The sequence below is a fragment of the Accipiter gentilis genome, chromosome 8 (genome assembly GCF_929443795.1).
Source record: "Accipiter gentilis chromosome 8, bAccGen1.1, whole genome shotgun sequence".
Taxonomy (NCBI): domain Eukaryota; kingdom Metazoa; phylum Chordata; class Aves; order Accipitriformes; family Accipitridae; genus Astur; species Astur gentilis.
In genome coordinates, this window is record NC_064887.1 from 1,199,139 (window position 1) to 1,214,931 (window position 15,793).

The 15,793-nt window shown below is 45.5% G+C and overlaps 1 protein-coding gene across 1 annotated transcript in view; it reads left to right on the forward strand.

The window, feature by feature from the left end:
- The window catches only part of NEGR1 (neuronal growth regulator 1), a 291,602-nt gene that overhangs the window by 195,991 nt on the left and 79,818 nt on the right, over nt 1–15,793 (forward strand). The window contains exon 4 of the mRNA XM_049808203.1: nt 6,834–6,965. Coding sequence (XP_049664160.1) covers nt 6,834–6,965 — 132 coding nt within the window. The remainder of the gene's footprint in view (nt 1–6,833; nt 6,966–15,793) is intronic.

Here is a 15,793-nt window from a genome sequence, read left to right on the forward strand (position 1 = left end):
ATCATAGAAGATATTTCAGTGAAACAAAATCTTTAATGTTCAAAACCAAACCAAGGAACTGTAGTTTTCACCCTCTTTCCCCTTCCTTTGGTATAGTGGCCCTCATGGCTATTTTGGGAGATACTGGTCTTTTGAAGACAGTGTGCCAATTTTGGGGCTTGCACAAATTTTTAGAGAAAAGTAACAGATGACCTCAAAAATCCAATGAGATGCTCCTTTTTTCCTATTTTACTTTTGAAATACTTTTTGTTGTTGTTCTTTATTATTTTGCTGCTGTTCTTTCTGTCTTGCCCCACCGGAGCGGTGGGTGTTGGTACCGAGGCGGTGGCTGGAGCACTTTGTGACAAGGGTCTTTCAGCCTCTGGGGACGTCCCCGCCGGGAGGGCTGCAGGCACAAACCCGGCGGGGCAGGCTGCTGAAGGCAGACGCGCCAGGGAGGTGGCAGCGAGCGAACAGCAGATGCCACATTCATCCTGACCAGACCTGCAGTACCTCCCGTTTCATTTCCCAGCATCAGTTCTTCTGGGCATTTTTATGAATAAGTCATATTTTAAACGTCTTAAGAATTCTTTCTAAGATGCACGTTTTACAAAAAAAAAAGGTGCCGCTTTTGGGGGATATGAAGAAATATGAAAAAATAGTCGTTAAAGATTCGCTTAACTCCAGTAAAGCCTCCAGTTTCAAACTGCAGGCAGAAGAGTCATATAAAATGGGAGGGATCAATAAATAAATGTATTTGAGCCAAATAGATAATCAGCAGATAAATAATAGGCTGTCATTTTCAGTGCGTCATTTTGATACGGCAGCAGGAGGAAGGGATGTTGTAAAGCCATCAGCCATCAGACAAGCTGTGAGCACTGTCCCTTACCGTGGGGCAAATGCCTGTCTGGCACTGCCCAGGCTCCTCCTGCCCCCCGTCCCTCCTGCCCCCCATCCTTCCTATCCCTCCTTCTCTCCAGCCCCACAGCTCCCGCACCCGCCGGCTGACCAACAGACCACGTCTCTTCCGAAAGCCACCGCAGGCATGGGGCTTTATTGGGAATTATTAGCCTCTTCCCCAGAGCCAGATCCCCACATTAAGTGCCATGAGTTATAAATAAGATCAAGTGAGATTTAATCGTGTAGCTATCTTATTAATAAGATCATTGCCCTGTTCTTCCCTACACAGTTTTCATTTTTGTTTTGCAGAGAAAGATTTTTTAGGCTTTTTTCAGACTGAAAATTTTCGTATTTAGCTATTTGCCACAGAAGACACAGCAGCCTCTGTGTAAGAGGATCCCTTGCAAACCCCTCTCCTGCCGAAGGGCGCTTTGGAGGTCAGGATGCAGAGAGATGACCTCCCCGCTATGGGTTGTGGTCTTCCAGTGAAAAAAACTGGCATTTGCAGCAGACTGCACTTGCACCCCTGCCTTCTGCAGGCAGCACAGAGTTTTGAAGAGATCCACAAAAATCAGAGTGCAGTCTCGTATGCATAAAACTAAATATCCAGAAGACATAACGTGCAGATGAACCCACTATCTCAAGTGGGTTTTTCTTCTTCCAGAGTAACATCTGGTGGACCGTATCTTCTCCTCAAGTATTAAAATGGAGCTGGCTCTCCTTTATATTAATGCTCAGCTGCTAAGGCAGAGAAGTCAGTCCATATTCTGGAGTATGCGCTGACCCTGTGTTGCCTGGCATGAAGCCTGCGAAGAGAAAATTCAGACTTGCTCCAAAACATCATAACTCCATGAATCTCAGACACATACTACAGCATGGCAGCGGTTCTGCGCAGGGACAGAAACTGATGTAACTTTAGAGAATGAGGAAAACTGACTGTGACGGCTTCTTTTGTAGGGCCAACCTCTACCCTCTACACACAACATCTCTTGATAACTGGCTGAGATTTACATTGCCCCCACTATGAGCAGGCACACAGCCAGGTCTCCAAACGCTTCTCTCCGTACCTATGTTTCACATACAGATGTACCCCTGTTTGTCTCCACCTCTGAAACTTTCAGCTTTGTCAGTCTGTGTTCACATCTCTTTTATCAGCATGCCTTTCTTACAGAATTGGTCTACTTGCTTTTCTTGTTTCGTGTCGTCAGCTGGGAGATCTCCTCCAGCCCTCAATTTATCTGTCAGTTTTGGCTATTTTTTTTCTTTACATTTTATCTGATTTTTCTTTTCAAACATGGAGCGTGGCTTCTCTAAGGCTAAATGGCCTTGAGCGATCAATGTTTAAATGGTCCCTAATGTGATAGGGCCATTCTCCTAATAGACAACGAGCTGTTCAGATTACCTGCAGTTCCTCGGAGAGGACTATCCAATTACAGCCCTTGGTGTAACTTTAAACCCAGAATTCATAATGAGTAGTAGAAATGGCTTCAGATCATTTTTCTGGGTGAAGCCAATTGTTCAGATTGCTCTCAGCATCCCACGGCGACGCGTCTGCGGGAAAGGAAGGTGCCTCCTTGTGCCCTTGATCCTGTACCTCCACCCAGCCTCTGAGATCAAGAAGGACCTTATGGATAACTTAAAGCATCTGTGGATAATCAGATGGCATCATGATGGCATCGTCGTTGGAGGCGGCCTTCTGTTCTCTCATCCTGAGCCCAGTTCTCATCGTCGAGGCAGGATAAGTGAGGATGAGCTGGGCTCTCTGCACCTCCTCTCTTCTGGGCGGCAGCTCGCTCGGCTCCGCACGGTCTCTCCTGGGCACCATCGAAATGCCCGGAGTCCGCGACAAACCAGGGCTGGCATCAGCTCGGCCCTGTGCTCTCCACACTCCCAGCCCTACGAGGTTTTCACTCTCTGCTGGAGGATGAGGTATCTCAAAGATTGGGTCATAAAAGCCAGTCCTGAGCACTGAACAGGTTTTACAGTTCATAAACTGGGGTTATATTGTAGTTATTTAATAGCCTAGTGAATAAGGGGGGGGGGGGGGGGGGAATAATAAATCCCCCTTGTCTCAGATGAAGTCCTCAGAGTTTTTCAGAGCTACCCTGGACTTGCACCAGATTTTTCTTCTTACCGGCTTATGTTTAACACCAGGGGAGGAAAATGCTACCCTTGCAAAACTCATCTGTCCAAGCCTTTGAGAACTGGTCCATATGGCAATGCGTACGTGTGCTACACCTGATGCCAGGTACCATATGTGTGGTAAGAAACCACAGTTTTAATTGTGTACTCTCCTGAGGAATAACAAGTGTGATGATTTATCAGGCATCACATCACATGGCAGTAGCAGAAAACAGGCATTCAAGCTTAGTTTCACAGGTGTTTCCCTTCCTGGCTAGAGAACCTGGTCCTATAACCTAAGATATATCCAGAGCAGATTACTGACATATCATGTCAGTACCGTGTATCAGTAAGTCTAGTGAAGAGATTTTCTGAAATACCCATCAGGAATGGCCTTGGACATGAGGCACTCTCATGTTTATGTTTCTTTTACTTCAGCTTACAGTTTTTTCCCATCTTTGATCAAAGATCTTAGCTGACACAACCTCAGGCTGATGGACTGGTGCTAATGAACTTCCCAGATTTCTTTTTCTCACATACCAAGTCTGCTAAGTCTTTTGGCTCTACAGCCAGAAAAGACAGCCAGACATGTTCCTGATATCTTGAAAGGCCCGTAAAATGCACATGGTCTGCAGAAGGGCAGAGCAAGGTGCCGTTACCCCCGGCTGTAAGACACCACAGAAGAAACAGTGAGAAAGCTGGGCTGTCTCCTGAAACTCGTCTTCATTCAGCAGTGTCTTCATACACAATTTATTCTGCCTGCTGCTTATGAGCTGGATGTGCATGCAATGTAACATAAATACACTTACACAGACTTACTTTTACATAACACTATTTAAGTTCTCCCACACAGCCATGGGACATCTCTAGAACAAAGAAAAAGCCGAAGAAGATGAAATACTGTGCAGACAAATAGGAAAGATGAAGTGTGGCATCTCTGTATTCCCTAAGAAAAATATTTATCTCTAATATTTACTAAAAGCTTTCTTATGTGAGCCAGATGCAAAATTTCTGGGGACATGAGGGTTTAAAAATGACTTAATTTTAATATTTTCAAATGTGTATGTGAGTTGCATAAAATACGTGGGGTTTACAGCACTATAAAAATGCGTGCGTAGTTTGCAGCATAAATTAGGTTAATAGCTCAGCATAAGGTCCCTGTTTGGGGGGGATTTATTGTGGGAACTCTCACCAGGTTTCCCCCCAGCAGCGCTGATGCCTTTGAGCGGTAGCAATCTGTTGTGCTGCTGCCCTCAGTCCTGGCTGGTGTCAGCACCTGAATGCGCCTTCGCTTTCCCGGCGGACATCGCTCCTGTTGGTATTTTGCAGCCAGACGGATGACTGCATGCCAGACCTGAGGACTGACGTCGCTCATGCCGTAGCGGAATTGTGCCGAATACGTAAACCTGTCACTTCTGCCAGTGCGGAGCGGCGGCTGCATTGACCCCAGCTGAGGCTGAACCTCATCCCATTCAGGTGGCAAAAGCGTTGCCAGAAGCACAGCTACAATCCAGGAATTGTTAAGAAAGCAAAAGCTGGGCGTCAGGAAACTAGGTTATCCCCTGGTGTTATGTTTGTATTCAAAGTTTAAAGCAGAGAATGTTTGGTTTTAGCTTAACTCCAAAACACAAATAATTCTTCTCATGAAATTCCAGGTACTTGGAGATAATATGTTTTTCTTCTTTTTTTCTAAATTTATGTTGGGAATTGGGATAGGATACATCATAAATAATTCCCAGAATTCAGTATACAGTATTGTGGTACATACCATATATCCAGGGAAGTACTGACATTGGAGAGCATTACAATCTCATAATTTGAAAGTAATTTTTAACCTGACACACAGGAAAATTTTGCATTTTATATCATTTTCTTGGTATTAGAAACAAAGCAGGAGTCTTGTTGGAAGGTCTCTCCTCTGCCCAGGCAGATGCCCCTGTGCAGGCAGGGGCTTTGCTTCCTTCGCAGCTGTTCAAAGCAATAGTAAATAAAATTTTCGTAGAAATTGATTCAACCTGGCCAAAGTGAGCAGGACAAGTGCCACGATGTGAACAGTAACAGGCGGTTTGTTTGTGGAAGGGGTTTTTTTGTAATTTATTCCTATGAACAACATGGAAGAGGAAAAAATTCATTCTCATGCAATTTCTGATATCCATAAATTATTTCATTGCATTTTATGAATGTTCACTTCAATTCACAATAATTTTCCAATTTCAGTCTTATCTTTCTACTTTACATAGCCAGTGCTTACTTGGGCTCTTTTGCGTGACAGGCATGGTATATTGTGCTTATTAATGAGTGCTATCTTGCTAAGCGATGCACTGTTATAATTGATGTTTTGAACCTTGCACACTTTAAAAGATTAATCCGTGAACAGACAAGCAAATGAAATTCACTGCTGTGATGGACATGAACATAATACTTCTACTTAGTTCTCACTACCTAGTTCAGATTTTTGTCATTGCTCCATAAGTTGCAAAGTTATTAACAGTCAATTAAAAGCTTGTCTGTCTGGGAAAACACTTTCAGCAAATCTTTTTAACCTTTAGGCCTATAATTTCCAGCGTCTGTAGTCATGACTGCTATGATATATTGTTTTAAGATAAAAGTTACATTTAACATTTTTGGTTTATTATGTGGCGAATGCCTTGTGAGGAATCTAAAAGAATTAATTTGCTCCCCACCTAGAGTGCACTGCTCAAAAGACACAGAAAGATGAACTTCGACCCAGGTAGCAGTTTTCATCCAAAGGACATCAGAGGGCTCACCGCAGGGCAGGAACCACAGTAGGGAAAAGCTGGGAGGTGCTGGGATTTAGAAAACTACACAAATTTCTGTCTATGCTATGACTCCATGTCAAGTGGAGATGAACTAGCTCTCGAATCATATAATTGTTCTTGCTCTCTAAAACAATTAATGTTCTCAGTTACAATGCACTAAGGAGTTACGTACACAAATATTTCAGTTTAACCTTCATTTTGCTTTACGTCGACTAGACCTCTTCCTATTTTCAGCAGCGCTCACACTGGCTGTCCTTACTTCTGCGTAACAGGGCAAACAACTGAGGACCTTATTTCTTGAGTTCTGGTCCTCTAGGAGAGGAGAGCTATTATTTAATTGTTAATTAATATGACGGAATGTTTATTAGGGCACAAGATGAAAGCACCGAGCGGTGTGGCGAGCAAGCCCAAAAGGGCTTTTCCCCCGGCAGTGGGATGCAGGGTGACCCGCTGGGCACCCGTGAGAGGTGGTCCCCCCGGGACAGGTCTGGCTTCGGCAGCCCTGGGGGTGCAGGGGACCCCAGCTGATGAGGTCTACCATCCTCCACGTCCAGCTGGTGCAGCTGCAAGGGCAAAGGGTCCCTGGAAAGTGAGGGCACCTGTGCTGGGCTCTTTCTCCCTTTGGCTCACCCTGGTAGCTGGCTTTTCTTCTGATTGCTGCCGGGGAGCAGGTCTCCTCCCAGGTGCAAACCGTAAGCCCTAATGGACGGTGAGACTCTTAAAGCAAGGTTTTGACTGAGGACTGTGCATTATGTTCTGTGAAGCCCATCAGGTACGGAGCTGGGCTAGCAAATGGCTTCTTGTGGCTCTGGAGGCTGCTGAGCCTGACTGCAGGGCAGGAGAAGGCTCTTGGTCAACCCAGGAGTTTGGGGGGTGTTGCAGCCCAGCTTGGAGCTGGGGTTTCTTAGCAAAAGCTGGAGGAGCTGCCTGGCTCCCCTTGGCTGTGTGTTATCTGCAGCAGCCAGCAAAACCCTCCTGTTCGTGTGTTGGTGAGGTTTTGGGTGTTTTGTGCTCAGCTTCCAGTGACTTCTTTCTCTGATTATTTCATTTCAGCAAAACCCTTTGAGAGCGGACAGTACCTGGACATCTACGGAATTACAAGAGACCAGGCTGGGGAATATGAATGCAGCGCAGAAAACGATGTCTCAGTCCCAGACGTGAAAAAAGTAAAAGTCACAGTAAACTGTAAGTTATGTTGTTTTTTAATCACTAAATCCAATGGAGAAGAGGGATGCGGCTGAGAAGAAAAGTCTAATGCAGTGAACTGCTGCTTGTGGTGAAACTGTAGTGTGTTTGGGTATTGTATGACAGTAACAAAATGACCTGTGCTATTTGATGCACGAGTTAGTCTCACTAAAGGAAGGTAAAATGAGATTAAGGTTCAAATCCTCCTTTTGTCTGTCAGGAGGGCAGCAGTGCTGGCGTGCTGTCACAAGCTTTATAGCAGGTGCTCTCGCTGGGCTGTGGTGTTGAGACTCAGTTTTTGGAGTAATTTTCTGAGTAATTACCTGAGTAACTTCTAAGGACTGCTGTGGTTGTGGGACAGAAGCGTTTCTGATTTAATTTGTTATGGCTGTGCAATAACATAAGGAGATGAGAATTTTTTTTTAAATTATTTGGGAGATTAAATGGCAATTGATCTCTGTGGCAATTTGAGGTCCTCCCAGGAGAGGCAACAAATAGTTTCATGCGGTTGCCCAAGTGTGAAGGCAAGATGGACTTTGCTGCTGCCCAGTTCTGCTGTAGTGATCCCGGGTGGAACTGCCAAGGTAGCCTGTTACTGTCCCTGCAGCCTGTCAGGTCAGGTCTGACCTTCTGGGATCCTCACACTGAGGAGGTGTTTCTGACTTGGGACTGAATTTGGTTTAGCACTTGGTATGATGTGAAACATTCAGAAGAGTGTTCTTTCTCCCTCCAACCTTTTTAAAAAAACAAAACAACAAAAAAAAAAAACACAAAAAAAACAAACACCACCCCCCACCGCCCCCCCCCAAAAAAACATGGGAATAACGACTCTGATTCATTTTAACTATGAATTTAAGTGCAATTACCCAGCTTGTCATTTGTAACTGTTCCTGGTTTGAAAATTGCTGTGGTGTCTGTATTGGCCACAATTTTTTGAGGTCTCAGCTTTGTGTCTCCCTCCACGGATGTCGTCTCTGTCGATATGCTGTAGGTAGCAAAGCCCCTTGTCCCCCGGTCGCTGCAGAGCTGGAGGCGGTGGTTGGGGAGGTGGGTTGGTGATGGGGCTACCTGTGCTACCAAGGCATTTATGGGACGTTCCCACATTCAAAAGCTAACCAGACTCTCCACATTTACATGGCACCAGGGTACTTGCGGTTTGTGCTGTCCTGGGACGTGGTGGGTCAATGCGCTAATGCTTATAGAATAGCTGGATCGTACACTGGGTCTCGCAGGCAGTTTTCTGTACTGCTCGGTCACACAGGCTAGTGGTTCTGGCTGCAGGTCCTGAGGCTTCTGCAATGAGGCTCTGGTATATAATGTGCTGTGGCCGTCAGTCCTTGCTTTACAAGTCGCAAGGACAGACTTCAACTGCAGAGCAGCTCGAGGAGGCTCGTGCAGAGTGCATCACTGTTCTTGCTCCTTTTTTGCCCTCATTGACACGTTTCCACCTACATCAGCTTTGCTGAATTTCTGAAAGCAGGCAATGCTCTAAAAACAATAGACTATGTGGGAAGAAAAACCACAATGCATGGTGTCTTATGGAACAAACATCCTGGCCTGTATCAGAAATCGTGTGGCCGGTGGGACTAAGGCAGTGATCGTCCCCCTGTACTGGGCACTGGTGAGGCCGCACCTCAAGTCCTGTGTTCAGTTTTGGGCCCCTCGCTGCAAGAAAGACATCGAGGTGCTGGAACGTGTCCCGAGAAGGGCAACGAAGGGGGTAATGGTAGAAACTGTGTGTTGGTGTCAAGGGATGTGCAGGCTCAGAGGGTCACACTCCTGTTTGGTGCGGACTGCAAGCAAGGGATGCTCAGGTTTGACTGCAGCACACAGTGCAAGGGTGCTTCTGTCTGCAGTAAGAAACATGTTACAGGCTGCTAAAGCAACCAACAAGCTCGGTAAATACTTGAACGAAGTGTCCAAGCTGATCTTTGTCCCGATTTGGCTACCTGGGCTAAGCTGGATGTGTCCTTGGTCATAGCATTATGTCATATTCAGGCAAACTTGGAAGTCTGCACTGGGGACATGCAGAGTGTTTCTTTTTTGTTTGTTTCTTACAACTAAAGGAGAAAACGGAGGGGACAAAAATAAAATTGAAGCAGTGTAGAACTAGGATCTCGCTGCAGCATGAAACAGTTTGTATACATGAATGATTTGTCGTAGTCAGCTAATTGCTAATGCACTTCTGTTTGGATTTGTATGTTGTCCCCTAGCCAGTTAAGTGAAATGCAAAAGCGCTCTGAACATCTGCTCGCTGCTGCTGCCGCTCGTCTGTTCTGACCAGGCAGAAAAATGGCTTGTTGTGTTCGGGAGAGGGTCCCACTGGAGCTGGGCGATGTTGGGAGGGCTCGCCCTGCCGCCGTCGGCCCCGTGGGCACAGCGTTGGCAGCAGGTGGGACGTGCCGCGGTGGCCGGTGCTGCTGGGGTGGGTGAGCTTCGCGTCCCGGCGCTTCAGCGTGGGCAGCCCCTTTCAAAAAGGGACGTCGTGTGCGTGATCATGCCAGCAGAACGGTGCCTGTTTGCTCCCTGTTGACCTGCCCCGGCAGGCCAGCTTTCCATCAGTAAAAGCCAAGTATTTCATTTAGGAGAGCTGTGGTTTGTCCGCTGGTCACTGTTTACAAGAAATTTTTATCAAATTTATTTTCAAGTTTAAATCTGGGAAGATCTTAATGAAAGAAATAGAAGAGAGGAAGCCTTCAGGTCATTTTGTTACCCTGGGTCAGGCAGTTTCCTTTGTCAAGTGTTCTTCAGTCCTGTTTCTTAAGATGTCTGTTCATTTGTCTAACAAAGAGCAAGGCTTTCTCCCTCCACCACCCCCCAAAACAAATCCCATTCCTTTTTCTGTGGCTTTGCAAACTTACTTAATTCTCCTGCTGACACCCTGTTGCGTGAGCTCAGCACCAGCTCCGCAGCCTCTGCTGCTCCTCACCACCCTGGTGTTACTCCATGATTGTACTTGTGGTGCAGGGATGTTGTGCCCATCTGCCAGGTACTTCCACCACGTCTTTAATTGCACTTACTCACAGCTTGTTCCCCGGTGAGCGTCACCGAAGCCGTGACCAGCACACCGAACTCTCCTCCTTTAGTCTTATGGGGATCCTGTAACTGCACAAAGCATCTATCGCCTTTCCCACCTGTAGTGCTTACGATAGAAAATACTCTTGGAAGTAATGTGTGTGGCTTGCGCTTCAAGTCCTGCTTTTGCACCCTTATGATCTGGTCGGGTGTGGCTGGCCGTGTGCTGCAGAAGCATCGCTTCATCTCGGAGTCCGAGCAGTCCCTGTTTCATCTCTGTCCCTCCACCACGTCTCGTACAGTGACGTCCTGACATATGATCTCCAGCACGCGGAATGATGACGGTACCGCACTACATTTGCATGAATATGATCGCTTAACTGCTGCTTCTGACAATTTTTAATACTGTTTCACTGTTATTAAAAGGAACGTTCTTTACTGCAGACCTGATAACTGTAGAATAAATCAAGGTTTTATTGTGCCCAGTTAATAGAATGTATCAATGAGCCCTGAGCGGTTACGGTGGATATAAGCATAATTTTGAATATGGATATTCATCGCATATAGCAGTTGTTCAGTCATCCAAGCATGTACAAGAAAATTACCAGGTCTAAATTACTTTCTGAATTTCAAGTTTCTTGGCTGGGCAACTTCTAACCATACATAAACAACCAGCTTGCGCTCTGCCTTACAGCACATATATTATAACTCTAATGACTTTACAGGGGTTTTTTTCTTTATACTGCTTCATATTGCATAATTTACATTTTCTACTTGAATTTATGTCTGTCCCCCATAATTTCCCTTTCAAAAGTGGTGGCCTGAGAATCCATGGTGCATTTGTCTGCCTGAATTCTGAGAGAGGAAGGCGGGGGGGGGGAGGGGGGAATTGGAGCTGCTGGTTTATGAAGAAGGAATACTGTACCAAATTGAGTTAAAATAGATAAGATATAATCCAATTTCATTTCACAAGTAAATCTTATTAGCATTTTCCATTACATTTTTATAAAGCAAATACTGATTTATAGATGATAATATTGAACCCTACTTTGAAGGAACCAGTGTCTGGATTAGTAAGACTTTAATATGTCATCTGAAAGCTGGTCTGAAACTATCCATGTGGTGCTATAGCTTTCCTGACTCTCTTCTGGTTTATTAGTGCCGTACTTAAAAAATACTAAAAGCAGCTGGTAAATGCAAAATTTTCTAGAAGTGTTGAGGCTGTGCTGAGATGATGCAGAATGGGATGTGTGCATCATGGAACTGGCATTTATTTTAATTGATGTAAAATTGTCAGCTACCTAAATAAGTAGCAAATGTGGACTTTCAAAGTGGAGCTGTATTGCAGTATTGCTTTCTTCAGATGACGTACGCTGAAGGTCTGGTCTTCTGTAACAGTATCTTGAATAGTTCTGTTGAAGCTGGATCTTGCAGACTACTGAATCCGGTGCCTTTGGAGAGGAAAAGAGCTATTCAGTTGAAATTAAAAGACAATAATTTAATTTCAGCCTTTATGAACCCCATCATGCTGCAAATTGAAGGCCAGCCTCACCGGTGCTTACCAGGGAGGTGAAAATTAGAGTTCCTGTGCCGAGGAAGCCCAGCTGGCACCGGGAAGGGCTGGTGTGGTGCGGTTCTGTCGGTTTGGCTGTCTTGGGGTCTTCCTGGCAGCGCAGGAGGGAGGACAGGTCTTAATTTCTGAGCCAGGACTCCCAAGTAGTTTTTCTGGCACAAGTTGCTTCGAAGGAAATGATGCCTAGTGCAGCCTGGGCTCAACCTCCGGCTGGTCTCCTGCCTCCGATGTGCTGCAGGCTACAGAAGAGAAAGCTAGTCTGCCAAATCTTGTAGACAGTAAATACAAACAATATAAAGATAACTCAAAGTATTCTAGGTACTGAGCCATGTCTGCTTGCAGCAGCATTTCTTTGTACAGACATTTTTTGTTGGATCTTGAAAATATTGAAAGAGGAAAATGGAAGTGAATAGACTAGATGATAACCTGTAAAAACTGTATTAACCTTGTAAGTTGTGTTCCTGAATTGGTGTTGCCAATAGATGTTCGCCCAGTCCCTCCGTAAGGCAGCTCTGGTGATGGCAGCTCCATGGGCAACATACTCTAATCTACTTAATCGCAGTCCTTAACTGAACATTTGTCACAGTGTCTAATACGATCCTTCCTTGCAGAACTACAACCCCGTTCCTCACCTGTCCCCCGAGGAAAGGAGAACAGATCAGTCTCGCCTTTTGATCTCGTTGGAGACGGTGGACTTGTGCTCCCTATGTTTACCTCCTGACGTTCACCAGCCCTGATTCAGATCATCTTTTTTCTTGGGTCATGTTTGCTCGGGGATTGACTAAATGTTTCTTTTCTGTAGATCAGTTGGTGCTAGGGACAGGCCTTCTCAAATCGGCTGTTTCAGACTTGAGCTAGCGTGCCCGGTGAGGCGTTGGATTGCCAAGGAGGTGGAAGGATTGTTTCTGATGGCTGTTCGTGTACCTGGCTGGGGCACTTGCCCGCCCTGGGGGAGCAGGACACTTCAGCGGGGTTTTACCCCGGGCAGCCCTGGTCGCTCTGCAGAACGGCTGTCTCACCCTCTCCCGCTGTTCATCCAGCTGAGGAATCCCAAGTGGTGAACTCGTTCCTCTGCGGTTGCCTCTAGCTTTCAGGTTACATCAATTGATCAGGGTTGTTTCCAGGGTTCTCGTCTCTGGTAATGGTATTAATGACACCCACCACCACCAGTAGCTGGCCCAGGACGGGTGTCCAGCGGAGCAGACCCACGAGCAGAGCCTCCCAGACAACATGCACTGGTGTTGAATGGAGCTTTTAGCCAAGCCCAGCTCGCTTGTGCGTGGGAGATGCGGTCAAGCGCTTGCTGCGGTTAAGCTGTGGCATCCACTGCCATTCCTTGCAGGAACTGATGACCTGAAACAATCTACTCTTAACAAACTTGTGGGCGATTGCTCATCATCTTGTTATCTTCCAGGTGCTTTCACATCTTTGATTGCTTGAACAGCATTTATAGGGGGATTGGAGGTAAATGGACTGGCTTGTAATTCCCTGTTGGCTCCTGTTGTTCCCTCCTTTTCTGAAAACGGTCCATGGAGGCTGCCTTAGGTACTTGCCCCCCACTTCAGAAGTAACACTGTAGCTCTGCATTTGCTTAATCCAGCCCTTGAATATATTTTTGAAGTTCAGTAGGCCAGCTGGTTTTGTATCAGTTTGGTTTCTTCTTGCTTGATGCATTATTCTTTCCTTAACCTGAAATATAAAACAATTAATTATGGTCATTGATCTGGTCAAATTCTGTGTTTGGAACAATTCTGCCTCCCTTACCCTTTCCTTTTTGTGCGTGTGTTTCACGTTCTTCAGTGAATCATCTAAGTTTTGGTTTGGGGTTGGGTTTTTTCCTCCTTTCACCAAGTTTTCCCCTGCCCTGGAGCCCCAGGCTGTGCGCTTGGAGCAGGCGCTGCATCACCCAGGTTGCAGTGGTCCCACTTGGGTCCGGGGCGGAGGGACCCTGGGCTGCTGCCCACCCTCCCAGGCTCTGGCGTCCGAATTCTGCCGCTGGTTTCAGCCGGAGCAGTGTCAGTCCTGTAGGATTGGGTTTTCAGGGAGCAGCGAGCCGGTCACAAAAGGTGTCTGCTGTGCAGACCTCATGCCCCCTTCCTGCTGTGATGGCTTGATAAGATATTTTATGCTGGGGGGGTTTTATAGAAGGAATGTGTGAGTTTCTTGTATGAATTTTAAGTAATGTGTTTGTTTTTTGCTTGGACAGGTTAGGGTTTTTGCAGAACAGCTTATCTCATTAGCATTTCTTAGAAGTCTGCCTTTACTGTTGCTATGGTGCTTTGCATAATATTATGCATAATACTCTGATTTTACTTTGAAATCAGACATACTGTACAAGCCACTCTAACCTAATTATATCTGTAACCTTAAACCTATTGGGGAAAAACATTATAGGACTTCAGTGTTTGTTGGGGCTCCTAATACCTGGACACGTTGCTGTGACTTCATTTTCCCAGAAAGTGTCTTGCTGTAAATGGTTGCTGACCTACGAAAAACATTTCCTTGGCAAGGTTGTTTATTTTGGATTCAACAAAGAAAATTCCCCTCAATCAAGGTGATTGTTATTAAATTAAAAAGCAAAGCCCAAATATTTTCCAAAGATTGCTGTCCTACTCTGCTTTGGTACCAAGTATGAAATTATTCAGAGCAATTTGTAGTTTTGATTTCCACTTTCTTCCAATATAAGAGAGGGGAGGAGGGGGACTTCTGTGTAAGCATAAACAAATAACTCCGATTCTTTCAGTTTTTAATAGCTACAGATGTGCAGCTTCATATTTATATCCCTGACTAAATTTAGGACCTGGGGGTTATGGTCAGCATTGGCTTTAGGAGATCAGGAGTCATTTTGTTGGAGAAACTAGTGAGTCTACATAAATGTATTTTGATCCATAAGTGCAACTTTTTTTTCTTAAAACAACATGGACAATGTATTGAACAGTTGTATGCATTTGTGTCAGTCTTTGGTTTTGCAATATTGTTTGTTTGTTGGCCAGCCTGAGGAGGAACATCCTTCCTGTGTCTTGTACCAGAAGTTTACAATAGCGACTGCAGTCGGGGTGCTGCATCTCGCAGCCTTAGAGGACCTGAAACTTCATCACAAATGTTTACTGTTGGTGAGGTCACTTCCATCCAATTACAGAGTTTTCTTTTAAACCAGCTAAAACCAGTTCTCTGAAAGAACAAAACTGTGGAGGAGAAGTTACGGCTTTTCTTTACGGTGTCATTTATATCAAGTAAATTCGGTCGTGTCAACTCTTCAAACAGAATTGCACCCACATGAGATGAAGTCATATGTTCATATTTGACCGTGGAACAGAAAGACCTTATCTTGGTGTTGCAGTGGTTGATATTCTCCATCTGGCTGAAATTCACACATTTAAAACTGCATCATGTAGGTCGGTCTATCTTTAATCACGAAGTAGTTCCTGATACTGTAACGACAGAGAGCAATTTGCAGGTACTGAGCAGCCACAATTCCCACCGACCGTTTCAAGAGGTGTACGGAGCCTTGGAAGATTGAACTTTGCAATACCCTTCTGAAGTATCAAAATTGCACTCTGAAAAGCTAAAAGCACTCCAGAGTGCGGTTTCACTGGCTTCTGTGAAACGTGTTTTCCTAAATTCTCGGGTCACCATTCAAAAATGGGGTTTTGGCTTCGGAGTCACGCTGGGGACTCCTGGAAATCTGACTGCTGGTTCATATTTGATTCTGTTAATGGATCAGTGGGGCTTATTGCAGTGTGAGCTTTCCAGAATGTGACTCTGTTCTCTTCAAGCCTTCTTGGTCTCGGATGTGTGGGTGAGCGTAATGCTGGTGCACATCACGGACTTGCGTGGTGGGTCAGAGTCTGCAAGCGTAAGAGGTGACCCTGGCCAGACGTAAGCTGTGTCCAAAGCATGACTTCAGGCTGCCCCCTTTTCCACAAATCTTCTGGTTTCTTTGGGAAGAAGCCTGCAAGGATTGGTCCCCTTTTGTTTTGTCCTACCTGGGGAATGGGTGGTGTACTCCCTTCGCTTTGTTCATCTGAAAACTGCTGCAAAAGTTAGTTGTGCGAACGTTTTGACTGGTGAGAATAGTGCTGCTCTGCAATGTGCTGCTGGGGGACTGTGGCCTGACTTCTCGGAGGACGTGTTGGCAGTCGGCAACACAGGCAGGTCAGGAGTGATGTGGGTCTGGAGGTTCGTGTGTTAGTCCATCAGGACCATCTCTTGACTTGTTTTTCCCATTATTGTTAAATAT